General features: G+C 37.1%; 1 protein-coding gene and 1 long non-coding RNA gene across 4 annotated transcripts in view; one reads left to right on the top strand and one right to left on the bottom strand.

Moving 5' to 3' along the window:
- The window catches only part of SLIT2 (slit guidance ligand 2), a 373,810-nt gene that overhangs the window by 80,683 nt on the left and 265,673 nt on the right, over positions 1-27,454 (bottom strand). For 2 of the 3 annotated variants that reach the window (XM_039216602.1, XM_039216599.1), the window contains exons 12-19: positions 17,369-17,440; positions 13,669-13,812; positions 13,393-13,556; positions 12,408-12,431; positions 8,719-8,869; positions 6,013-6,087; positions 4,286-4,429; positions 457-600 (exon numbers count right to left, since the gene is read on the bottom strand). In XM_039216602.1, the coding sequence (XP_039072533.1) occupies positions 457-600; positions 4,286-4,429; positions 6,013-6,087; positions 8,719-8,869; positions 12,408-12,431; positions 13,393-13,556; positions 13,669-13,812; positions 17,369-17,440 (918 nt within the window). The remainder of the gene's footprint in view (positions 1-456; positions 601-4,285; positions 4,430-6,012; positions 6,088-8,718; positions 8,870-12,407; positions 12,432-13,392; positions 13,557-13,668; positions 13,813-17,368; positions 17,441-27,454) is intronic. The other variant, XM_039216600.1, reaches the window with a different exon arrangement.
- LOC120219739 lies at positions 9,674-18,052 on the top strand. Its single transcript, XR_005525375.1, has 3 exons — positions 9,674-9,826; positions 15,250-15,352; positions 17,974-18,052. It is a non-coding gene; the product is annotated as an uncharacterized LOC120219739 (long non-coding RNA).

Genomic DNA, 27,454 nt, shown 5'->3' with positions numbered 1-27,454 from the left:
TCTCCAGTGTTGCTCTGGTCAATCCTAATATAGTGCCTGTCACTGTGAATGATCCTTTTGAGCACAATTTGTTGGCAATAACCCTATCAGTTCTGTTTTTATGATATTTACACCGAGAAGACTCCAGTGTGAGAACACTGGTGAAAATCTGCAGCATTTCTGGATTTGCAGTGCAATCAAGTTAGAAGATTCAAATTTATAAATCAAGTCCTATGACATTATTATAAAAGAATAATTGAGTGAAAAATATTATAATGATGTTAAATTTTAATAGGAGAGAGTAAGTAATATTTTTAGAAAAATTAACAAATTTAACATACAAATTTGTGGAACCCTAAACCCTTGATCCCATTTTTGTGAAATGCCTATTAATTTATTAAAATGCTATTAATTAAAGGAGTAAATATAATACTTTGGCTCAGTAATACAGAACTGAAGATGATCTTTCATACTTACAGAGTAGATAAAGAATGCAGAGTATCAAATGCCCCTGGTGCGATGGTAGTGATTTGATTATCATATAAAGAAAGCAAACGCACAGAACTCAGTCCTATGAAACTGTCATTGCCAACACAGCTTATGCGATTACTTCTCAACATCCTGAGGGAAAGGAGAACATTGTTATGGAGAGAAAGCATCAAGCAATCAGTTTTGTCCATCTGAGGACCCAAATAACCCCTCTTTGCAAATATGTGGCATTCATTACTGTTTTCTGAATGATCTCTTGTCATTAGGAATCGCTGTGGATATACACTAAGAAATGCTTAGTTTGCAGTGATCGCACTCAGCCATAAAAAAGCACAGGTGAGCCTCACGTGAACTCACGGCACCATCCGATGAGGGTAGAATGCCTTCCTCTGATGTTATAATTATGTTTGCCTGATTACATAATGTCCTACTTCACGTACAGCTCTTTGAGCCCTTGAAGCCCTGTGATTTGTTTATTCACGGTAGCATTACATCCGAGGTTTAACAGAAAGGAAACAGAAAAGAATCAATAGTCACACATAGCAGATGGAAAACTGAGAGCATCTCAAGGACTTAGATGCCAAGTCAATGTCAGCATAGGCTGGGGATCCCAAACTAGACTGAGCACCTGCAAATCTTGCACATGTTATTTTCTTTGTGAAACTTTTCTTATCATTTTAAAGTTTGGAACTTAAAAAGAGGCAAGAGTTAAGAGATCCCAGTTGGTGACAATGAAGTGTAAATCTGCTTCTCTCTTTTTTTAAAGTTTATTTATTGATTTCAATAGAGAGAGATAACAAGCAGGGGAAGAACAGACAGACAGGGAGAGAGAGAGAATCCCATGCAGGTTCCACAGTGTCAGTGCAGAGCCCGATGCGGGGCTGGAACTCAGGGACTGTGGGATCATGACCTGAGCCAAAATGAAGTCAGATGCTTAAGCACTGACTGAGCCACCCAGGCACCTCCAAATCGGCTTCTCTTGAAAGAATTCTGACCTCTTCAAATGTTTAGCTATTGTCATTAATAGGATTAACAGTGATGTCTTTTCCTTGTCACTGCTGAAGTTTTGGCTTCATTCTCAATTCTTTGCTGAACTGTTTATCTGTGGAACTTAGAGAAGGAATGAAAAATGTCTTTAAAAGCCCATGAAAACAAAGAGTTGCCATGAATCTTATTCAGAATGGCTGAAGTTATTTTATTTAACTTTTGTAGGCATGTGTTGACCACCCTACTGGAAGACTGCAGTATGTTAAAAAAAAAAAAAAAAAAAAAGCAGGGGTGGGAGGCAGAAATAAGTGAATAAAGTGTTCCTTTAAAATTCTAGAATGTTCTAAGAAATACATAAGAAATATCAACTTTTGCATTCTGTTAAGTCACAGATAGGGAGAAAGAAAGTGCCTTCCTTGTCAAGGCATCATTTTACATTGGGAAACAAATACACAACAGAGAAGTATTTTTATCCACACTATTGTTTGCCATAAGTAATAAAGAGGATTTGGTCTCAATCTTGATGAAGTCATGGACCCCTGGGAGAAGCTAAGGAAAAGTTTTGGTCTCTGTTACCAGAAAAATCCATAAGCACACATCTGTACCATGTTTTGGCTGCAATGTCAAATATTCAAAGACTCATTGAAATCTGTGCACATATTACTAAGAGGTTTATTAGTCTCAAAAAGTTAAGAAGTCTAGGGATAATGGAGGTATCCTGTCGAGACCTTTATAGTCCCACGCTGAAAGATACCACTTAGAGAAATACGTATGCCCAGACAAACCTACTTTTGTCCTTTGAATACTCTTGAGCTTGGCTCTAAAAATGCTCTAGCATTCTTGTGTGGCGGAGTGGGTTAACGAGAGAGCCAGTGGCATCTGTTTGTGCCTAAACATAAGGGTCACAGAAACATCGCTAGAAACATCACGAAGGAGAAAGTGAATATAGAGGACTTGTCTCCGGCAGAGCCCTGTGAAACACTGGTCAGAAGAAAACATTTTAATAAGCTGCTTACAGTGGTGTTATGAACTCGACTGTGTGCTCCAGAATTCACACGTTGGAGTCCTGACCCCCAGTGTGACTATATCTGGAGACAGGGTCTTGAGGGAGGTAATTAGGTTCAATGAGGTCCCAAGGGTGGGACTCTAATCTGTTAAGTCTGGTGTCCTTATATGAAGAGGAAGGGACACCAGACCATTCTCTCTCTGCACACAGAGGAAAGGACATGTAAGAATAGAGAAGGCATCAGCTACAAGCCAAGAAGAGATCTCTAAAGAAACCATCCCTCTCAGCACCTTGATCTTGGCCTTCTAGGCTCCAGCACTGTGAGAACACAAATTTCTGTTAGTCTGTGGCATCGTGCTATGGCAGCCCCAGGCCGACTAATGTAGGCCGGATACAGACTCCTCACCCCTTGCTCCTCCTCTACCCACCCCCCACGCTGCCTCTTCAAGGAGAAGGTTCTAGTAACAAGTAGTCTCTCAACTACTTTCCAACGAAAGATGTTTTTGCTTGTTGTAGGATTCTTGTTCTGCAGAGTTGCCTGAAGCAGCCTGGGGGAGGTGGGTGGGGACAGGGACAGATGCAGCCGCCTGGGGCATATTTTCTCTGCTCTCCTCTACCCCCTCCTTGGGATCTCCTCCATAAAAAGGCTAAAGGACTACCTGCATAACATTTTGAAGGGGCTCAAGTTAGTCTGTGGGAGGGCTGCAGGCTGGCCCTGCTGCATGATAGGTTCCACTCTATCTGTGGGAAGCTCAAGGGCAAATCTCTACACTCATGGGCAGAGGGTTCTCAGTAGGACTCGAATTTAGGATGCTTTGAACATACCCACGCGGGCCGGGGAAATGGTCTTCTCCCTCTGTGCCAGATGAAGAGCAGACAAGGGACCTGATCGGCCCCCCGCCCTTCTGGCTGTGGCTCTGAGGGGCAAGGTGACACTTTAGGAGAGACAGTAGAGCATGGACCTCTCTCCACTACAATCCCCATCAGCGGCTTCTTGGTTACAAATAGTGTCCTTTGTGTCTTCCAAAGGCTTCACGGTGTTGATTTGTACGTCTTCCAATTTTAGGTTGCCACTTTTGTCAAACATAATTATATACTTCAGAGAGAATAAATGCTACATAGATACACTGTAGAAAATCCAAATTAACATAAAATGCTGTTTTTGCTATTCAATCCAATCCCTGTCCTCTTTGGCCAACAGTTTTTTGGAAGCATAAAGAATTTCTTTGTCCTAACCTCCCTACCCCTGAGCAAGTATACACAGCTCTTAGCATGTAACTTTGAATCAGACGGTACACGATCTACCATAAGTCAGTCTCTTTTTCACTAAGACCTCACAGGAGCAGACAATGGTGGTTTCCAGATAAACTGTTAGCTATTCTGTGCCACACTGTTCGGATTGGATTCTGAAGCTAGACCCCTGGGGCCAAAAGCGAGTGTTAGATGGAAGTGCTTGAGGAAAAGGCAATAGAATGAATATTCTGAAGCAGAACCAGGGGAGGGGAGAAATGTGTACAAGCACTGGAACAAGGGCAATATGTTTTGCTGAGGAATCAGCAGTCAGGAGACATTCTCGATCTTTTGCAAGCAACATACTAAAGTCAGGAGGATTCGAGGAAAGGAATGTTGCATGCAAAAAACGCGTGCACGCACTTGTGTGTGTGTGTGTGCGTGTGTGTATGCATGTGTGCATTTGTGAGAGAGATGTAGAGAGACACGGAGATGGTAAGGTGAGGAGTCTAAGCATCCCCCACCCGGATTTATACTGACCAGAGAACTACAGTGCTGTGGTAGAAGAATCACAGTGCAGATGAGAATACTTACAAAGTTTTCAGGCTTTCTAATCCTTTGAACATCTTATGCTGAACATTTTCCAAACGATTACTGGTGAGAAGTATTTCATTTACACCTGATGCTCCTTCAAATGCTCCCTCTTCAATGTCTGTGATCTTATTGTTGCTGAAGTTTCTAAATAAAAAAAAATGTTAAAATGAAGATTTTAAGCTATTTCTTTCTAACAATGAGGATGATGAGACAACATGTTTGACCATTTTTTTCTACTAAACAAAGTCGTCCATAATTTCCAAGCTTTTCACTGCACAGTACCCTTGAGGCTCTGAAAAGACACCATACTTCCTATTCCATTGAACCAAATTAATGATAATATTGAGGGAGAATGTCTATGGTGAAAAATACCAGCCCAATCAATGTCAAAATAGTATTCAAGGGTCACTAGCAGTCTAACATTCTTAAGGTCAGGTATTGAGCTGTAAAACCTTTATATTCAGCACAAAACTTAAAGAGGAACTTTTAAAGAAATGTCCCAAAGACTGTTGAATGAATTAATGACTAAAAGAAGACAACTGGGTAGAGAGAAGAAAGGTGAGTTAAATGTGTGAACATTTAGCTAGCATCAGAAATGTATCAGAATATGGGTTTGTTTCCAGTTAAACTTCTCATTGTAATGATGTGTCAAAACAACCAACTTAACTGACAGTATCCTGTATAATACAAAATACTACAATGCTTGCCCAGAAGATAAAAACATTCAATTAAGGTAATCTCTTCCTACAGGTTGTATCTTTCTTTTTCTCATTCATTGGTCACTCCAGGACCAGGAATTCCCCAGGACAAGGATCGTTTTGGGGTATCATTTTATTCCAGAGCACTGCATGTAGGAATTGCTCAATAAATATGTAGTGAATTGAAAGGTATAAATAAAAAGAAAGAGCACTCAATGCTAGTGAAAAGGGGAAAAATTAAATAATAAGAAACTCTTTGGGATGCAGTATAATATGGGAGTCAGGTGCACAGGAAGCAGACTGCTCTGCCACTTACAGTCACTGTGACCAGACTGTGTGACCAATACACACATGAAATAGAACAATGCTCCCTATTTCCTTTCGATGTTTCCTCTCACACGGAGGCTGTTCCATTGGCCTTACATACTTGACCTCTGCTTGGTCCCTCCCTCCCTCCTCCTCAGGGGAGGGGAATATTGTCCGAGTGTTACTGAAATTGCTGAGTTTATAAACTTATTTAAAAATATGAGTTGTGGATATGGAGTAACACAGATGAGCTATCAAGCCAGTTTACCAATCATTAATTTTGACTATCTTCTAATGAAAGTTTAATGAAGCAAAAAGTCAAATAGTTGACATAAATGTGCTGGAAGAGATATAACAGTGTGGTTTAGGGAACAGTAAAGGAAGTTACAAAACATTACTGAACCCATTGCTAATGTGCTTAGATTGTTGAATTCCTGCGGTGGCCACATAACAAACCAGCTGTCTGAATTAAAATAAGATGCCAGGGGCTCTGTTACAGTAAACGTGGTTGGCATAGCTTGAATACGTGGGAAAAGAGGTGATTATTCAAACTCCTCTCAGAAATTACCCTAAATTCATGTCACAGGTAGTCATTGTATGGAAATTTCTCCCAGTCGTTTATAGTGTCCAATTTCCAATGAAATCTGAATAAAATTGCAATGGGATGTGGAAAACACAGCAAAACACCACCGAAATTTTAAAAGGTGGCTATGCACGGCTTACATTTTACGTAACTGCGGAAGTTTCTTGAAGATTCCTGTAGCTTCCAACACTGTGAATTCATTATTATTGAGACGCCTCAGAAAAAAAGAAACAAAAGTTTCATTACCAACAGTCAGGAAGGGATTAAGTTTTACTTCTCATAACAGAATTGTAAGATCACTTAATGATTATTCTAAAGTAAAATATAGAATCCATGCCATGGAATGTCTGTGCAAGTATCAATTTTTCCCCATTTCACTCAAATTTCGAAGATCAAAATAAAATATGAAGAAGCATACAGTAAGAAAAACCAATGATCAAAAATCAAAACCAGCTCTCAGTCAGTAATTTATAGAATAAACTTTCTCAAACTTTTTTCCATTATTGTCCTTCCTCCCCAAAAGTATTTTTCTCCCAAAAAGCATTTTAAACCATTTTTCTTAATCACTTGCTGCATATATTTTTTATTAATGAGTTTTTTGATATGCAGTTTATATGCCATAAAATTCACTCTTTTCAGTGTACAATTTAGGGGTTTTAGTGTATTCACGAATTTGTGCAACTATTTTTGCTACCTAATTCCAGAATATATCCATCACCCAGAAGAAAAATCTCATACCCATCAGAAGTCACTCTCAATTTGCATCCCTCCCTGCCTCAGTCCTTGGCAATCACTAATTTACTTTCTGTCTCTATGGAGTTTCCTATTCTGGATGTTTCATATAAATGAACTCATAAAAAGTGTGGCTTTTTTCACTTTGTATAATGTTTACAAAATTCATCTATGTTTAGCATACATCAGCACTTCATTCTTTTTTATGGCCGAATAATATTCCAATATATGGACATATCAATTTTGTTTATCCCTGTATCAGTTGATGGATATTTGGGTTGTTTCCACTTATTTTGATTATCATGAACAGTGCTGCTACTAACATTGGCATGGAAGTTTTTGTATGGATATATGTTTTCGATTCCTTTGGATATTTACACTGGTGTGAAATTGCTGGGTTACATAGTAAAACTATATTTAGCAATTCGAGGAATAGCCAAACTGTTTTCCAAAGATGCTGTGTCATTTTATATTCCCCCAGCAATGTATGAAGAGTCCAATTTCTCTCACCTGTTATTTTCTTTTTTTGCTTTTATGGCCATTCTATGGGATGTGTTACCTCAATTGTGGTTTTGATTTATGGTTCCCTAATGCTTGTTGATACAAAACATTTTTTTAGGTGCTTCTTGGTCATTTGTATTTCTTCTTTGGGGAAATGTGCACACAAATAATTTGAGCACTTTCTAATTGGGTAATATACCTTTTTATTGTTGAGTTGTAATAGCTCTTTATATATTCTGGAAAGAAGTCCCCTATCAGATAGATACATGATTTGAAAATATTTTCTTCCCAGTACTTATTTTTAAATGTATAATTTAAAAAGCTCTTAATTTCTTAAAATGCACAAAACTTTGCTGAATAATACATTAGATGTTAGTGTTACAATTCTTAATTGACAAGTAAGTCTATTTAAGCCGTTATCATGTAGGAAGATAAAATTACTGTCTGTAATAATATTGGAAATATACACAACTCCCTACATGACCATAAAAATAGAGTTGAGGGCTTTTACTGCATGGTCTCCATACATTTCCAAAAATCCAGGAGCTATGGAACAGATTAAAAAACTAACAGGAATAAAAAAAATGTATCACTACAGCCTCAGGGTAGTATCTGTCATCCTTTTGAAAGCATTACATTATTTTTAATTACTCAAATTGCTTAGAATTCATTAAGTAACAGGCATGAGTACAGACACAGTGGGAGATAAACTATAAAACACAATCCCTGTCATCAAGAAGCTATAACCGAGTTGAAGACAAAAGGATTATGCACGTAGAAAAGGACAACCAGCTTTGCAAAGAGGTGAGTGGCAAATACCAGGCGGTGCTATACATAAACGTTGCTAAGATGTCCCCAAAACAATGAGATGTCACCAGGTTTTTCTTCAATTTTTAGAACACTAGCATTAGTTTTATAAATAAAGTCACAAAAGGCAAACCATACATGGCACAGGATCTATAGATGATTCAACAAACATATTTTAGCACCTAGGATGTGCTAGGTCCCAGTTTGGGTTGTAAATATAAATCTAGTCTCATTGTCCTTTTGGTTTTTCTGCTATGCTATCCATTTCTCAGAAAAAAAAAACCAAACCAAAACAAACAAACAAACAAACAAAACCTACCCTCTTTGCTTTAATAGTTGATAATCACTGAATCCTTCCACCTTGAGGACAGTGAAGTAATAAAGCAGATAAAGCCTCTCTGATTGAATTAATAATTTACAGAGATTCAAAATGGTGACTCCTAAAGTACTCTATTTGGTTGCTATGAAAGACTATATGCCTTAGAAATCTATTACATCTTTAGAAATGGGTATGGGCATAAATAATAACCAAGAAACAAACATCAAATGAATGCTCTTACTATTAGCATTATTAAGAGCTAGCTGAATTTTTGAGAAGTAAATTAATTTCTGGAGTTGTATCTTGGGCCAGAAAGATGAAGTCAGGTAGCTTCTAATCTATCTTTGTACAAAGAAGAGATATGGCCATGTGTGTTCATTAAAATCAATGTAATTATCAAGAATAAAAGAGCAAGACAAAAATTCCATGGCTTTGATGCATTCCTTCCCTCCCTGCCAGCCTGGATTTTGTTAGGAGATGAACTCACAGCTCTGCAGTGTACTGGGGAATGTGGTCTGGGATTTTGGTGAGCTTCTGATTGGAACAGTCTACAGTGGTCCCTTCACAGCGGCACTTCTCAGGACAAGCCAAATCTGCAAAGCAGTCCCCACTTAATTTTGATCGATAATCTTCTGTGCCTATTGAGGATTCAAGCCAAAAGAAAAAAAAAAAAAGAAGATACTTAGTCTAAAGGTTAGAATATTTGTTAATCTGTAGGAAGAAAAATAGTAAGATAACTATAGATTATGCAGCAGGGAGACAACTTAGGGAATTTTTGGTCAATGGATGTCAGGAGAGGGTTAAAAACAAGGGCTTGGAATTTGCTGGAAAAAAGAGTAACCAGATTCACAGGACAGGAAAACATTAATAGAGATGAGCTTTTCACAGCTGTACTTTCTGCTGATCCAGTTATGAGCCATTCTAGCCTATTTGACAGCTAATCATACAATGGCTATTAATTGTTAAAAAGTGTGTTTTTTCTCTGAGTCAAGAATTTATAATGTATCCAGTAATAAACATATTCCTATATATCATTTTAAATTAGGGCTTTCAAGGCAAATAGATGTACTCAGGTTTTTAAATTTTCTATGGTCTTTTATTATTCTCTCCCTCTCACATAATCTTCAGAAATGCCTAAAAAGCCCTCTTTTTTCATTTTGATTTTATAAAAAGAGACCAGTAAATCCTGATTTAAGCCTCAGCAGCTTGTCATGCTGTAGAAAGCTGCGTGACGTTCCATGGTGCTTGACGGAACCATGTTTTACTCATACCTGGCAACCACATGGTTAGATCAAGCACAACAGAAAATCTCGCTACATAATCACTACACCATCCACTAGGCCAAGGGTAAGACTGAGAGGAAAGATGAAGGGAAGCAGGAGAAAAAAAGCTACAGACGTTCTGGAAACGTAATACTGTTTACATGACATGCATTCTTCCCGCAGAATGTTTATGACCATAGTAAGAGTATTACTACCGCGGATTTCCTGGAAACACAAAGAAGGGGGCTACACTGAGAGGCGCCTCCATTGTTCCTCAGAACTGCAGAATGGAAACAACAGCTTTCGGGAACAACATCCAGGAAGAAGTTGAAGGTGAGCTACAAGGACAACAGAGAAGCTCAAAAGACCTGTGGTTTCTTCTTGGGGGGAAAAAAGGTGCAAAAGACCGAGACGAGAAGAAGGTACATTGGGATTGAAAAGGGAGGGCATTATGTTTCAGATCAGACACTTTTACTTACAGCCAAAATGGTGAATTCCTGCAAAAGTAAAGATCACCAAGAAGGAAAGAGAGAGTAATCCCAGTTAAGATTAATAAACACAGACATAAAACTAGCTAAGGTCTCTTCCTTCTTTCCTTGCTATGGCAATTAGAGGGGAAAAGGCATAGTATGACAGCAATCGTCATGCTTTGCAAGCTTTTGTAGTCATTTTTTGAAGCCGGGTGGTCTTACAGGAAAAGCAATGGCATACAAGATGCACAGCTCAAGTTAGGTTCTTGTCAGTTCCTTTAAATGGTGAACTCTCTGCAAGATAGATGTTCTTTTGAGTTATCACTCTAGTATCTAGAATGCCATATAGAATGACGGTAGGCAGGTCAACAGGCAAACTTAAGTGAAAAACGAATCATGGAGACCTTTACGGACAAATCCATCTGGATTAATCCTTAGGTTGCAGCTTGCATGCTTTCTAATGATTTTTCCAACTTATAAATAATGTAGCTTAGTGGAAATGAAATGAGAATCTCATCAGATGGCAAAGCTGAATACAATCGTTTCATTAGATTTGGCAATGAATGCCAAGGCATCTATTGAGGAGTCCTTGTAATGTAGTTTAGGCTTTCGTTTTAAAACTGAAATGAAGAAGTACTGGGGACAGGGTCTACATGACAGGTATTCTGGGCATCTTACATTTAAAATAATCTGCATTCAATGCAATGACAATATTGTTTACTTTATGGAGACTGTTTAGGTAGGCTAATATTTTAGTTGAAATTCATGAAAAAAAGAAGAAAAGGCTCCAAGAAATCTTCTGAGTCCTGGCTTCGATTATTATGGCTTTAATGCAAAATGAATGATCAGAAATTGAAAATGAAGCTAAGATATCACATATAAAATGTATTTCCAAGAAAGCCTATTTTGACTGCCGTCAATAAATAGGCAAAACTGTATCAGAATTTATGAAAACAATCTGACTTTGGGTCTTTAATTGGTGAACCAGAAATATTAATTTCTAAATTATTAATAAAGTAGAATTAAATGTAATCAGTTGAAGAATTTGGTTGCAATTATATTAGCTGGAATAATTTGAGGACTTAAGTCATATTAATGTTTTATCCTATAGGTGTTCTGGTGTTTAGAGTATGGCTTTTTCCCGGTAAGTAATAGCTATCAGATGACTTTCTGCTTAACAGTAAGGAAAAAATAATGAATTTTAAAGATTGCCAATGAAGGCCAATCAACTTCTTTCCAACATGTCTTATGTAGTCAGAGTAGTATATGCAATACTACTGATCACTCAAGCTCAAAATAAGTAATAAAACAAAATCTGTTAAATGCACAAAATTATTCAAATTATAATTCAATAATGGCAAATATCACATATCTCCTTAAAATAAGGACCAAACCCAGAACTCTTCTTCTAAACATCAGTATGGTTTTTGCATACTAGCGCCATAAAAATATCTTCTTATTGGTAGCTGTTAAAATATACAATAGTCTAGAATATCTCCAGGAGATGGTAAATGTAGCCAATTAATTACTAACACGTATTTTTATATAATTACTTAAAACAAACAAGTCAAGAGGCATTTTACACAGTTGGCAGGCAAGGAAAAAAGAAGTAAAGAAACATATTTCAAAGAACTAGTTCCAGAATCATCAGCCTTGACAGTGTTAAGATTGTAGTGGTAAAACATTTCAATTACTTTTCTAAAACACATTTTATTCATCTGCCTAAATTATTCAAGGCACTTCGTGCCCATGAACACCTGATGCTTTCAGGATGTATGTCAATATTGTTATTTATGGAGTTACATTGTCACTCCTGGTATACAAGAAGTTTGTTAAGTTTTGATACGTCACAAACAATGTATAGTTGCATGTAAGCAAGCAGGAAGTTGCTTTTTTTGTATAAAAATGAGGCAACAGTAAGCCAAATAAAGCCAAAAGTAAGGCATTCATTTTTAGTGTAATGAGTCACATCAAAAAAGTGAATCTCATGACTGGAAAGAGAATTCTGTGTGTTTGTAACTGATTTCATGTAGAACTAGTTCTTTGACACCAGAAAGGTCTCTGTCTTTAAAACCAGCTCAGTAAGCTATATTTTAAAAACAGGTTGAAAGATCAGATATACTAAATAGGGAGAGAATATGATTTAAGTGGAAGACTATAGGTTCAAACATTTTAGCTACTGTGAGAAATTTTAGATAATGTGCCAAAGTGATAGAGAGAGAAAAAAAGATGGGGGTTTAATAATAATATAAGTTTAACATCAGAAGCTGCATGCAAAGGTCAGGTTTTCAGGAAACAGCTACAAGTGATCTATGCAGAAGTAAATCTATCTACAGGGTACCCATTGGACTTTCAAACGCATGCATATCAAAGTTTCAGAAGCTATATTTTATAAGGTGAGGAAAGGGTGTCTGTGGTTAGTCCTACTACCGAGCAAAACCTACCTGGAATGAAATACTGTTCTTTAGCTAAATAAAAAAAGAGAAAAAAAAAAAAATAGAAGATGCGCCTGAATGTCAGCAAGCAGAGATAGGAGTTATATTAGATTAAGAATGGACTAAAGGTACTATAGATAATTAAGTGAATTCTATTCCACAGCAGTGGCTGAGGTATAATATTGTACAGTGAGTAGTAAATGTATCTAGAACCATGGACAATAAACGGCTTCATTTTGATATTAGCTTTTTAGTATAATTAACTGCCGAATGTGAAATACCCCTGCAATAGTCAGATAACATACCACCCCAAATATTCAGAATGTGTTTTATCGTAAGAAAACAGAAAAGATTAGTCCAAAGCAAACAGTAAATGTCAATGCAGTAAGTCTTTTATTTAATAGTAATATAATGTATCTATATTTAGCTTTTCATAAATAAATATAATATTCCCCAAATGCTAAAAGATGGCCTTTTGGAGAAAAAATTATTCTCAGAGTCCTATTTAAAACAAGAGGATGAAAAATAAGAAAACACATTTGGTGCGAGAGACAAGGGATAGGGAAATCTTTCCCCCCCAATTGTGAGCCTGAGCAAACCACCTAAATAAGTCTCAGCTCCCTTTCTGAAGTAACGAGAACAAGATTGATTACCTCAAGTTTCTCAGTGGGGAATAATCCAACAAACATACAACTTGATAGACTTCAAAAGTATTCTGAGTTTGCTAAAAGGCCCCCATTAAGTTCAAACTCTAAAAACCCAGCATGAAGTATCCGGGCATCTTTTTTTCTTGGGTGCTGGCCTATTTGTTATGCTGGATATAGTGTTAAAAATATTACATATAGCAAGGACAGCTCTCTTTATTTGGTTCTTTATTCAGAGAGGAAAAAGAACTTTCTTCTCCAATGTCTGGTGATTTATCTGAAGGCCAGGTGGCTCCATAAGCACTGTTTTTGGTACCACAGGTGAAATGTCACATGAAGTAAGAGATTACCTGAACAACGGAATTTCTTGCTTTTGATTTGTCCTATTCTTTTGTTTGCCAGACGCCGGGGGCTAGTGCAGCGGGCGCCACTGGTCTCGATGGGGTTGATGTGGAGATAATCCGCCAGCCACTTGAGATGGCAGTCACAAATAAAGGGGTTCTGGGCCAAATGCCTTTCAGAAACACATACAGAACACTTTTATACTTGGCTTGCAATGAACTCAACTCTCAAATCCATAGCAGAGACAGCAGTCATAAGATTTGGCCCAAGCCATAGATACATACATGGTTTGAATGGCCCGGAGAGGTGAAAAGGTCCCCTTGGCAATGGTCTGAAGCTTGTTGTCGTACAAGGAGAGAAGGTTCAAGTTGTGCAGATCCTGAAAAGCATCTACCCGAAGGCAGTTTATCTTGTTGGCATTCAATAATCTGTTTGATCAAATAGTTGCAGAATTAAAGTGCAGCATCTTGTTAACCCACCTTCAAGATTCTGTGCTTCTTGAGAAATACAAAAAATCAAAAAATACACTTCTATGAACCTCAACACTGACATTTTAAGTGTAATAATTTAGGTACCACAGGTGGAAGATTTGGGGTTATACCAGATAAGTGAAGGACATGTAGTTTAATAAGTCTAGTGGTACTTTTACATTTATTCAACAGAGTTATGCAACATAGTCTCTGAAAGGTGGAGAGGTAACAAAGCAGACCTAACTTCTGCTGCTGAGGATGCCATAAGAAAACGGTCATAAAACATTAGTCTCTCTGGCTGCTCTGTGAAGAAGTTCGGTTTGTTTTCAAAAAAGTTTTTTAATGTTTTATTTATTTCTGAGAGAGAGAGAGAGAGAGCGAGAGAGCGCGCGAGCATGAGCAGGGGAGGGTCAGAGAGAGAGGGAGACACAGAATCCGAAGCAGGTTCCAGGCTCTGAGCTAGCTGTCAGCACAGAGCCCGACGCGGGGCTTGAACCCACGAACCGTGAGATCACGACCTGAACTGAAGTTGGACGCTTAACTGACTGAGCCACCCAGGCGCCCCAAGTTCGGTCTGCTTTCAAAGCAGAAGCCAGAGTGAGCCTTCTGAAACAAAGATCACTCTTCTCTCAATGCCAGGCAACAACTCTCAAATTGCTGTTAGCAAAACCAAAGTCCTCACAAATTGCCTTAATGTGCAATAGGACCATTTGCGCCCCCTTCTGACCTCTGTGACTTCCAAGTTCTTTCCCCCCGCTGCTTCAGCTCCAGCCACACAGGTCTCTATGTTGGGATGTCTGCTTGGAATGTTCTTTTCCCTGCTGTCTGACTACTCTGCCTCTTTGAGTCTGTTCCAAATCAGCCTACCCTGGCCACTCTCTTTAATACTGTCACCTGTGTTTGCCCCTCCTCAACCTCTTAACACACTGAACTTTTTTTTACTAGGATCTTTTTTTTCCTATTTTCTTAAGTGCATATTTCTTTCTGTTGTATATGATTTATTTGTTACACTATTTTTTGAAAATTTTTAATGTTTATTTATTTTAAGAGAGAGAGAGAGAGAATCCCAAGCAGGCTCCACGCTGTCAGCACAGAGCCCAACATGGATCTCGGTTCCAAGAACTGTGAGATCATGACCTGAGCCAAAATTAAAGAGTTGGATGTTTAACCAGCTGAGCCACCCAGGCACCTCTGTTATACTTGCTTTTTAGGTATTCCACATACAGGCAAGGCTGTGATTTCCTCATTGTGATTCTTATTCCTCCTCTTTTTACCCCCCTGTAGGATCTGACATTTTGGCCTCTGTGGTCCTCATAATATATTTTTTTTAAAAGCTTAGGAACTAGTCTGATGTGTGGACTGATAATCCCATCTCTTTACTCTGCCACAACACAGGTCACACTGACTGTGTTCCCCAATCTGTCAGCCAAACAAAGGAGTCAGAGAGCAGAAGGAAGGAGAATGACAAAGTAGGGAGCCTGGAAGACAACTGAAAAAGGTGCTGTTTTGAGCATTTTGTACTTGCTTTAAATTATGCAGTCTGAAAATTAGGAGGAAGAAATAGACACTACTTTCTTCTGTTCCTTCCGCTTACTTCTTTCCTCCAGTACCTCAACTGTTCAAGCAAATCTAAGATGCTTAACCAAGTTCTCAGCTACCATAAAGAGACCATCATGTTGGTTTAGTCCTGGCAAGCTTAAGGATAGGCCTTGAGCTAGAGATAAAATATTAGGCCAGGGGACAAAGATAGCTTAAAAATTATTTTTCATGTTTATTTTATTTTTTAGAGAGAGAGAGAGAGAGACAGAGCCTGAGCAGGGGAGGGGCAGAGAAAGATGGAGACACAGAATATGAAGCAGGCTCCAGGCTCTGAGCTGTCAGCACAGAGCTTGACACAGGGCTCGAACTTATGAACCGTGATATTATGACCTGAGCTGAAGCCGAATGCTTAACTGACTGAGCCAGCTAGGCTCCCCAAAGATAGCTTTTTAAGTAAGATTTTACCTACATACAGGTCCTGTAGTTTATTAACCTGTTTGCTACAAAAATGACCGGTAAGTGTGTGTGGAAGGAAAGAGAAGGTACTATTTTCAGTGCTGGTACTAAGCAGGCCAGTGATAAAAGGAGATCACAAGTAAATGGTAGAGAGAATAGTGCTAGGAGAACGTAGAAGAATGGCAGAGAAGCAATTAACATATAGGCAATACCTGACTAAAACAACAGCTATCCTTATAATGTATATTTGCTGAGCCCACCTCAAGGGTTAAAAATAATTTGAAACCCAAATTAAGACATTAGGTCACAAGAATCAGTATTTATCGTGACTTACTGGTCTCTTATAAAATCAGTTTATTGGGTTGTACAGTATTAAAGAGATTGAAATGAAAGACAGAGAGATACAGAGAGATAGAGAATGTAGCAAAATAGAGAGCACTCTACACAATAAGGGGTAAATATGATTTTGTTAACAATCTGCTTCATTTGTGTGTGTTGGGTGTGAAAACTGTGTTGTGATATAAAATATGTTTCTGGAAAATGATGAAAATTTAAAACCTGAAGACTAGGACATGAGGATGAATTAACACTTACCAAGTAAGGAAAAAGATCTACGTTTGGGATGTCTTGTGGGATTAGGAGCAAATTTATACAAGATTTACTTGGTACAAACCCTGACACCAACAAATGTATACAACTGACTGAGAAGATACCATTTTACCCTTAAGAATTTTAAGGTCAACTGGCTGTGAACCAGTTGAGAGTGCAGAGGACATCACACCATCTTTGTATTCACAGCAGGCAGGCCATCGTGTGCCCTGAGTGAGGAACTCTACATATGTTCAGTGACTGGAAGAGAGTTTGATAATCTGACACTAACCATCTTAATATTAGCACATTTCTTCCAATTTCCTTTTTATAGGAGCATTCATTTAAACACCTGTGCTCAGGTTGCATTTTATACACACATGTATAGTAAATTCTTTTGACACAAATGAATGGTAGCTATTGTCTAAGCAGAACAGGCTCTAACAGATGCAATCCAGTGATTTACAGATGATGTTCTCAGTAAACACCAAGTTGGGGTGCTACTGCTGAGTCCCGGTCTGCTCACCGCCCTTGGGCTGGGATGTGGTATTCCAGCACTGTTTCTCCTGCACACTCTTTGGACAAAGGTGGATAAACATATCACTATGTCACTCCCCTTCCCAATTGCTGTCAAATCAAAACAGAGAGATTCACAAAGGGCAGGGACTGCACAGGCTTTAAATGACAGAGTAGCCAGGAAGCATATATTTTTGACAAGGTGGAGAGACAGGTTTTGAGACAACTTCAAAGTGCTGTGCCTTCAAATAAATAACCACCATCAATGCTAGCTGAACCAGACTAATCTTTTCCGTTTCATTAAGCTATGTCATTTGGGGTCGAGTTTTTCTGAAGCCTCCATGAAAATATGAGATGGTATGCTGACTAAAATATAACATTTGGTTCAACAGATCAGAAACAAACAAATACTTACAGTAGCTGTAAGGAAAACAGTCCTTCAAATAAACTTTTTGGGAGTTCTGTGATTTTATTTCCATAGAGGACTCTGAAAAAACATGAAGAAAAAAATCAGACATCAGTCCAGCATAACAAATTGACCCAACATATATGTATTCAGGCATACAGAAGGGTAGTAAGTCTTCTATACATCATAAATTAGGCTACAGTTTAGTGAGCAAACTTCAATTTGCAAATGTGTTTTCTTCTGATTACAGATCAGATATATACATATAATAGTTCAGAAAACACCGAAAAACAAAGAACATTAACAAGAATGAGCTCATTTCATAATTTATTGCCTTTTCATAGAAATGTCCGCTGTCATGTTTTTCAACACACACACACAGTATTGCATACGGAAGTAAGAAAGGAGAACACTAAATGTGGAATCGATTGCTCATTAAAGGAAGGAATTTTAGGCTTATCATACTAGTAAAACGTGAAAGGACTATACATAGAGGTAAGGTTTTTGTTACATGATGTCTATGCTTGGGAAGTGGAAGATATGGGAAGAAAGTGATCACTACTGTGAATACAGAAAATTTTTTGAAATGTACGTTTCTCCAAAAACATGAACAGGAATGTATCCTCATGGTGTCCAACTCTGATCAGCCACCATGTGCAACCACCCAGTGTGAGAACCATGGTTTAGTCCCTTCAGTACACCTGGCGCCAGCCATTGAATTGGGTACGTAGTGACATTCTAACATTGGATTGATTAGTGATCATTGTTTGATGAGTGAACTCAAGAAATAAATTAGCCAGCAGACAAATTAAAGAATAACTGATAAAAATGGGTGAAATGAGGGGATTTCAACAACAAATGGGGAGAAAGGGGTTGACTCATCGTGCTAGCTATTAACAACAGGTCTGCTATGATGCCTATCTACCTTTTACCTCCAAAACTAGGGAAACACAATAATGAATGGGAAAAGATAATATTATATCCCTTAGGAGTACAATTTAGCAAGATATATCAAGAGTTGTAAAGACATTAATAAAAAATTTTACTTAGTATTACTTTTAGGGACTTAAGAAAATAATCATAGCGGGGCGCCTGGGTGGCTTAGTCGGTTAAGCGTCCGACTTTCTCTTAGGTCATGATCTCTTGGTTCGTGGGTTCGTGCCCCGCGTCTGGCTCTGTGCTGACTGCCAGCTCAGAGCCTGGAGCCTATTTCAGTCTGTGACTCCCTCTCTCTCTGGCCCTCCCCTGCTCTCTCTCTCTCTCTCTCTCTCTCTCTCCCCCCTAGGAAAAAATAATAATAATTAAAAAAAAAGAAAATAATCATAGCACAGTATTTTGTGTACAAAATGTTAATCATGGCATAACTTATAACAATGAAATCTAGAAACAAGTAAAATATTTCCAAATCCCCCCAAAAAGGTATTGGTTAAATGCATATTTCACGTTCACCAAAATCATATTTTGAGAAATATTTAATGACATGAAAGTGTTAATATTAAAGTTGAACAAAACAATAATGTAGTATATTACAGTATGATCTTAGCTTTTTAAGAAAAATACATACATGGGAGTGCCTGGGTGGCTCAGTCGGTTAAGCGTCCGACTTCGGCTCAGGTCATGATCACACGGTTTGGGGGTTCAAGCCCCACATCGGTCTCTGTGCTGACAGCTAGCTCAGAGCCTGGAGCCTGCTTCAGATTCTGTATCTCCCTCTCTTTCTGACCCTCCCCTGCTCACACTGTTTCTCTCTCTCAGAAATAAACAAAACATTTTAAAAAAAAAAGAAAGAAAAATACATACATGTATAGAAAGAAAAAAAAGGCAGAAAAATCTCTGGATGGCAGACAATTTGTCACTCAGAGGTGATTTTAATTTGCATCTATAGATTTTTTCTTTAATTTTTATATTCTCTACAATGATCTTATTTCTTCTGAAAACGAGAAAAATATTCTTTTGGAAAGGACATAAAGGATGTCACAATATGTAAAGGAAAAAGCTGAAATGAGAATCTAAATAATTAATAGGTTTGGCAGCAGTATATTATTTCTGTTTGAAATGGATGAAAATAACAATTCAAGAGAAACGAAAAATAGTGAGAGAAAAGCTGTTGTTTCCTTTTAAGATGTCAGTGAGAGGTGGGATGTATTACAATATAAGAAGTTCTCAAGGGAATAAATATACATGCCTGGACACCATACTGTGCAAGGAGACATTCTACTCATGTAGATCTTAGTGGTATAGTTATGTAATATAACATAAAATTTCATCTGTGCACAATATAGATGCTTTTAAAAAAGGTAAATCAATCAGAGAAAAACAATTTTTTAAAATCTAAGAAAAAACAGGGAATTCTGTATTGTTAGGGTCAAAGGGGTAAGGGAATTAAGAAAGGGTAAGGAAGAATAAATTCATTTTTTTAAGGTCAAGAATAAGGTAGAGAGGGCTTATGGGAACACACAGAAACAGATCAAGGTGGCACTGCTTCAGGACATTCAATGAAATATCAGTCAACTGACGGAATTTAACAAGAGAGATCATATACTTATTATGTGTCAGGAACTTTACTAGGTTCTAAGCTTGGTGTCCAATTAAACTGAATGCAACTGTTATTTGTTGAATGTTCATTACTTGTCCTTGCTCCAGAATAATACAATGGAAGTGAGCCAAGTATTTCAAAGAGCAACTCAAAACAGCAGTTTTGAATACTGAAGGAGATTAATATTTTGAACCCACTGAAATATAAAAAGGAAATAGGATGCGTATAAATTGTTGGCATCCATATAAAAATTAAGGAGTAAGTTATGAAACTAGAAATCAACTATTAGCACCTGGAAGCACCTGGTTGACTCAGTTGGTTAAGTGTCTGACTCTTGATTTTAGCTCAGATCATGATCTCACAATTCATAAGACAAAGCCCCACATTGGGCTCTGTGCTGTCAGCATGGATTGGGATTCTCTCTCATCCTCTCTCTCCCCACCTCCCAACTAATGCTCTCTCTCTCAAATCAATAAAAATTTTAAAAAAAGGAAAATATCTGGAAAGAACACAAATATATGGAGATAAAGTAACATGCTACTAAATAATGAGTAAGTCAACCAAGAAATCAAAGACAAAATTTAAAAAATACATGAAAACAAAATAAAATGAAAGCACAACAGTCCAAAATCTTTGGAATAGAGCAAAGCTATTCTAAGAGGGAGGTTGATGGCAACATAGGACTTACTCAAAAAGCAAGAAAAACTTCAAAGGAATAACCTAAACTTACACCTAAAGGAGCTAAAAAAGAAAAGCAAACAAACTCCAAACCAGTAGAAAAAAGAAAGAAAAGAACAGAGGAGAAATATATTAAATAGAAGCTGAATAACCAATAGAAGAGATCAATGAAATCAGGAGCTGCTTCTTTGAAGAGACCAACAAAATTGATAAACAGATTCATAAAAAAGGAGGACTCAAACAAAATCAGAAGGAAAAGAGGAGAAATGAAATCTGACAGAAATACAAAGGAATATGATGAAAAATTCTATATGAACAATTGGACAACCTAGAAGAAATGGATAAATTCTTAGAAATATATAACCTCTCAAAACTGAATCAGGGAGAAAGAGAAAATTTTTTTTTCTTTTCAAATTTTTATTTAAATTCTAGTTAGTTAACACACAGTGCAATAGCAATATTAGTTTCAGGAGTACAATTCAGTTGTTCATCAATTACATACAACTCATAGCACTCATCATAACAACTCCCATTAAAATTTTTTTAAATGTTTGGGGCGCCTGGGTGGCTTAGTCGGTTAAGCGTCCGACTTTTGCTTAGGTCATGATCTCACGATTCATGGGTTTGAGCCCCGCGTCGGGCTCTGTGCTGACTGCTAGCTCAGAGCCTGGAGCCTGTTTCAGAGTCTGTGACTCCCTCTCTCTCTGACCCTCCCCTGCTCACGCTGTCTCTCTCTCTCTCTCCTAGAAATAAATAAAACATTAAAAAAATTTTTATTTTTAAATTTTTTAAAAATGTTTTTAATGTATTTTTGAGAGGCAAAGAGATAGAACATGAGTGGGGGAGGCGCAGAGAGAAAGACACAGAATCTGAAGCAGGCTACAGGCTCTGAACTGTGAGCACAAAGCCTGACACAAAGCTTAAACTCCCAAACTCTGAGATCATGACCTGAGCTGAAGTTGGATGCATAGCTGATTGAGCCACCCAGGCGGCCTAACAACTGCCCTCCTTACTATCCATCACTGATCTAGCCCATCCCTCACTCACCTCCCTCCACCAACCTTCAGTTTGCTCTCTATCTTTATGAGTCTTTTATAGTTTGTTTTTGTCTCTCTTTTCCTTTCCCTCCTATATGCTCATCTGTTCTGTTTCTTAAATTCCACATAAGGTGCGGAGAAAGGGGAACAATCTTTCTGCTGGTGGGAATGCAAACTGGTGCAGCCACTCCGGAGAACAGTATGGAGGTTCCTCAAAAAGTTAAAAATAGAACTACCCTATGATTCAGCAATTGCACTAACAGGTACTTACTCAAAGGATACAAAAATACAGACTCAAGGGGGTACATGCACCCTGATGTTTATAGCAGCATTATTAACAGTAGCATTACTGATGAATATTAACTAACTGATGAATGGATAAATAAATGTGGTGTACATATACAATGGAATATTACTCAGCTATTAAAAAGAATGAAATCTCACTATTTGCAATGATATGGATAGAGCTAGAATGTATTATGTTAACTGAAGTAAGTTAGTCAGAGAAAGACAAATACCATATGATTTCACTCATCTGTAGAATTTAAGAAATAGAAAATGTGAATAGACTAATTAGCAGCAATGACATTGAATCATTAATAAAACAAAAACAAAAACAAAACAAAACAAAAACTCCCAACAAACAGAAGTCCAAAACCAGATGGCTTCACAGATGACTTCTAACAAACATTTAAAGAAGATTTAGTATGTATTCTTCTAAAACTATTCTAGAAAATAGAGGATGAAGGAAAGCTTCTAAATTCATTCTATGAAGCCAGCGTCACCTCGATACCAAAACCAGATAAGGACACTACAAAAAAAAGAGTATTACAAGGCCAATAACTCTGATAAACATGGATGCAAAAAATCCTCAACAAAGCATTAGCAAACTGAATCAAAAAATACATTAAAAATCATTTACCATGATCAAGTAGGATTTATTCTTGGGATGCAAAGGAGATCCAATATTTGCAAGTCAAATCAACACGATACAACACGTCAATAGGAGAAAGGATAAAAACCATACGATAATTTCAATAGATGCAGAAAAAGCATTTGACAAATTACAACATCCGTTCATGATAATAGCCCTCAACAAAGTAGAGTTAGAGGGAACATACTCTACATAATAAAGTCCATCTTGTAAAACCCACAGCTAACATCATCCTCAGTGCTGAAAAACTGAGATCCCTTCACCTAAGATATGGATGTCCACTCTCACCACTTTTATTCAGCATAGTACTTGAAGTCCTAGCCACAGCAGTCAGACAAGAAAAAGAAATAAAAAGCATCCAAATTGGTAAAGAAAAAGTAATTTTTTACTATGTGCAGATGACATATGTATAGGAAACTCTAAAGATTCTACCAAAAAACCTACTAAAACTGGTAAATGAATTCCATAAGGTCACAGGATACAAATTCAACATACAGAAATCTGTTGCATTTCTATACATTAATAATCAACTAGCAGAAAGAGAAATTAAGAAAATAATCCTGTTTATAATTGCAGCAAAAAGAATAAAATACCTAGGAATAAACTTAAACTGAGAAGGCAAAACCTATACTCTTAAAATGATAAAAACTTGATGAAAGAAATTGAACACAACACAAACAAATGAAAAGATATCCCATACTTACAGATTAGAAGAATAAATATTGTTAAAATGCCCATGTTACTCAAAATAATCTACAGATTTAATGCAATCCGTATCAAAAAACCCCAAGAGCAATTTTCACAGACTAGTACAAATAATCCTAAAATTCATATGGAGCCACAAAAGAACCTGAATAGCCAAAGAAATCTTGAAAACAAAACAAAACAAAAACATCCTGGGAATATCATTATCCTGGATTTCAAGATATGCTGCAAAGCTATAGTAATCAAAATAGCAAGGATCTGGCACAAAGTTAGATATATAGATCAATAGAACAGAGAGCCCAGGAAGAAATCCACTATTAATATGTCCATTAATCTTTTACAAAGGAGGCAAAAATATGCATTGGGAAAAAGTCTCGTCAGCCAGTGGTGTTGGGAAAACTGGACAGCTACATGCAAAAAAAAAAAAAAAAAAGGAAATAGAGACAGACAGAGACAGAGAAAAAGAAAGAAAGAAAGAAAGAAAGAAAGAAAGAAAGAGAAAGAAAGAAGTTGGATCACTTTCTTACACCACACACAAAAATAAACTCATAAATGGATACAGGACCTAAATATAAGATCTGAAACCATAACATTCCTAAAAGAGAGCACAGGCAAGAATTTCTCTGATGTGAGCTGTAGCAACATTTTTCTAGATATGTCTTCTGAGGCAAGGGAAACAAAAGTAAATACAAGCTATTGGGACATCAAAATAAAAGCTTCTTCACAGCAAAGGAAACAATCAACAGAACTAAAGGCAACCTATTTAATGGGAGAAGATATTTGCAAACAACTTATCCAATAAATGGTTAGTATCCAAAATAGCTAAAGAACTTATACAACTCAACAACAAAAAAACAAATAATCCAAATTTTAAAATGGGCCGAAGACATGAACAGACATTTCTCTAAGAATACATACAGATTGCCACTAGACACATGAAAAGATGCTCAACATCATTCATCACCAGGGAAATGCAAATCAAAACCACAATGAAATATCATTTCATACCTGTTAAAATGGCTAGTATTAAAAACAAGAAACAAGTGCTGGTGAGAATGTGAAGGGAAAGGAACCCTCATGCACTGTTTTTCGGAATACAAACTGTGCAGCCACTGTGGAAAACAGTATGGAGTTTCCTCAAAAAATTAAAAATAGAACTACCATATGATTTAGTAATTCCACTACTGGGTATTTACCCACAGAACACAAAAACACTAATTCAAAAAGATATATGCTCCCCTGTCTTTATAGAAGCATTATTTACAATAGCCAAGCTATGGAAGTAGCCCAAGTATCCATCAATAGACAAATGGATAAAGAAGAGATGGATATATATACACATTCATTATATGTATATATGTATATGTATATATATGTATATATATTATATACATTCATTACAGAATGAAGTATTACTCAGCCATAAAAAAGAGTGAAATCTTGCCATTTGCAAGAACATGGATGAATCTAGGGAGTACACTGCCAAATGAAACAAACCTGTTAAAGAAAGACAGATACCATATGATTTTACTTATGTGTGGAATTTATGAAACAAAACAAATGAACAATTAAAAAATGAGACAAACCAAGGGAGCTTGGGTGGCTCAGTTGGTTAAGGTCTGACTCTGATTTCAGCTCATGTCATAATCTCATGGTTTATGAGTTCCAGTCCCCCATAAGGCTCTGAGGTATGAGAGCAGAGTCTTCTTGGGATCCTCTCTCTCTCTCTCTCTCTCTTTCTCTCCCTCTCTCTCTTTCTCTCTCTGTCTCTCTCCCAAACCCCCGCCGTCCCTCCCCCACTCACTTTCTTCCTGTTTCTCTCAGTCTCTGTCCCCCTCTCTCTTTCTCTCTCAAAATAAATAAACTTAAAAAAAAAAAAAAAGACAAACCAAAGAACAGATTCTTAACTACAAAGAGTGAACTGATGGTGACCAAAGAGGATGTGGGTGGGGGGATGGGTGAAATAGGTGAAGGGGATCACGAACACACTTATGATGAGTACCAAGTAATGTATGGAATTATTGAAACACTACATTTTACACCTGAAGGTAATATAACTCTGTATTGTTAACTATATAGGAATAAAATTTTAAAAAATAAAAGGGAAAAAAAAGGAATAAAGGGGCAAATAATTTAGTAGGCTGTTCATTCAGGACTTTTCCTTTAAAGGTTGGCTCAAATAACACAAATGGAGGACTAGTCAGGAGGTGTGCCTTATCTATATTGTGAAACTATTTTTTTTTTAATGTTTTATTTATTTCTAGGAGAGAGAGAGAGAGAGAGACAGCGTGAGCAGGGGAGGGTCAGAGAGAGAGGGAGACACAGAATCCGAAACAGGCTCCAGGCTCTGAGCTGGCAGTCAGCACAGAGCCCGACGCGGGGCTCGAACCCACGAACCGCGAGATCATGACCTGAGTGAAAGTCGGACGCTTAACCGACTAAGCCACCCAGGCGCCCCTGTGAAACTATTTTTATTCCTACAAATCATAATAAGATCATGTTAAAAAACAGATGTTTATTATTAATGAGACAGTTTGGTTGCGCAGGGAAATAAATATAGGAAGAAATCACAAAAGGATGAAGGAAATCTATGTAGGCATTACTGGGGATGTGGTCTGTCAATCATAAAACATTATCATAAAGAAATACTAAATGTGATGGGATGAGATTTCTCTACAAAGAGGTAGCAATAGTAGAGCAGGTACAGTTTTCTTATACATGGTGAGATCAAAATGGTAGTAAAGAAACATGACTTAAAAATAATAAAAAATCCAAAGACCAGGACAGAGAAGTTGGATGAGAATCAAGAAGATAAGGCCAAAATCCATAAAAATGGGGGAAAACGCATGTCATCACATGAAGATATAAAGTGCATGAAAGCTAGTGAGAGTCTGTGCTGCATTCCTATGTGGGGAAGAAAATTTTAAAAGAAAATGAAAGATGAAAATGAATTCACCTGAAAAGAAAATGAAATACCTGAGGGGTCTGGATAATATCATTCAAATACAAGCAGTGACAAATTGGGTAGCTTCTCTCCAGTTTTCTCATACATAACTTATATTCAACATACTGCATACAAGTATGCAATCAAGAATTATTTTATAGCCCATTGGACCAACAGAGAAATCATAAGGAAACCTTAAGTAGCTCTTGTACCTGCTACCAGACAGAAGGCGAAGAATTCTAAGCCTAGTTTCCCCCTAGTGAGTTTCAATAGTAGGATAGTAGGAAATATCAATAGCTGGTGGCCAGTCTTTGAATTCTCCTGCTTTTGTCGAAATCTGGCAGAAGACAGAACTACGACTAAAGAGAAATAAGAAAAAAAAAATAAGAAAAAAAAAAAAAAAGAGAAATAAGAGGAACATGGGCAGAAAAATGTTCTGGGATAATTAAAATTGAGAAACATCCAGATCTACTCAGTAGAAGAGTTTGTCAAGGCCCTGTTATTTCTGGAATGTTTCCTCCGTGCTTTAATGAAGCTAGGAGGGAAATAACCTTACCCCCATTTTAGAGATGAGATGTCTGAAGCACTAAGAAATTAGTAACTACTTCGGCTACATGCCCAGTCAAGTGTTAGAGATGGCATTTGAAAACAAGCCACTTAGTGTCCTAAAGGCTATATGCTTAGTCGTCATGCTATGCTACTACAGCACTTCTTTACTTTGTCATATAAAATGATGTGTCCAACCAGTAAATGGAAAATGATAGAAAATCTGTACAGACAATGCCTAATATATTAATATGTTGAATTCCCATGAAATTATTATTAAATATTATAGAAATACTGTTGTTGTCACAATGATAGCAAGAAAAGCCCTGAGTATAAAATCATTCAATAGACACATGTATTTTGAATGCCCTTTTGTCATTAATATGTAATATACTACATTAATAATAAAATATATTAATAGTCTAATGTAATAATATGCAATAGAATAGTGTTAATGTTAATAAAAATAAATAAATGCTAATGCAATTATTTAGTAGGAGAGAACTTAAAAACATTCAATAAATCAGGTTCAGTTTTCCCTAAGATACACCATTTAGCTAATTAAATAACTATTTAAAATAGTTTTTTTAATTTAATAAAATGCATTAGAGGTATCTGCCATCATATCATCCTTAATTATTTTCTCTTCTTTAGCAAATTTAGTGATTCAATTAAACTGCCTTTGTACTTGAGTATGGTTCTAGAAAGACATGTA

Source organism: Hyaena hyaena, unplaced genomic scaffold (assembly GCF_003009895.1).
Source record: "Hyaena hyaena isolate Hyena2069 unplaced genomic scaffold, ASM300989v1 scaffold_640, whole genome shotgun sequence".
Classification (NCBI taxonomy): domain Eukaryota; kingdom Metazoa; phylum Chordata; class Mammalia; order Carnivora; family Hyaenidae; genus Hyaena; species Hyaena hyaena.
This window is presented reverse-complemented; position numbering and strand designations above follow the sequence as displayed.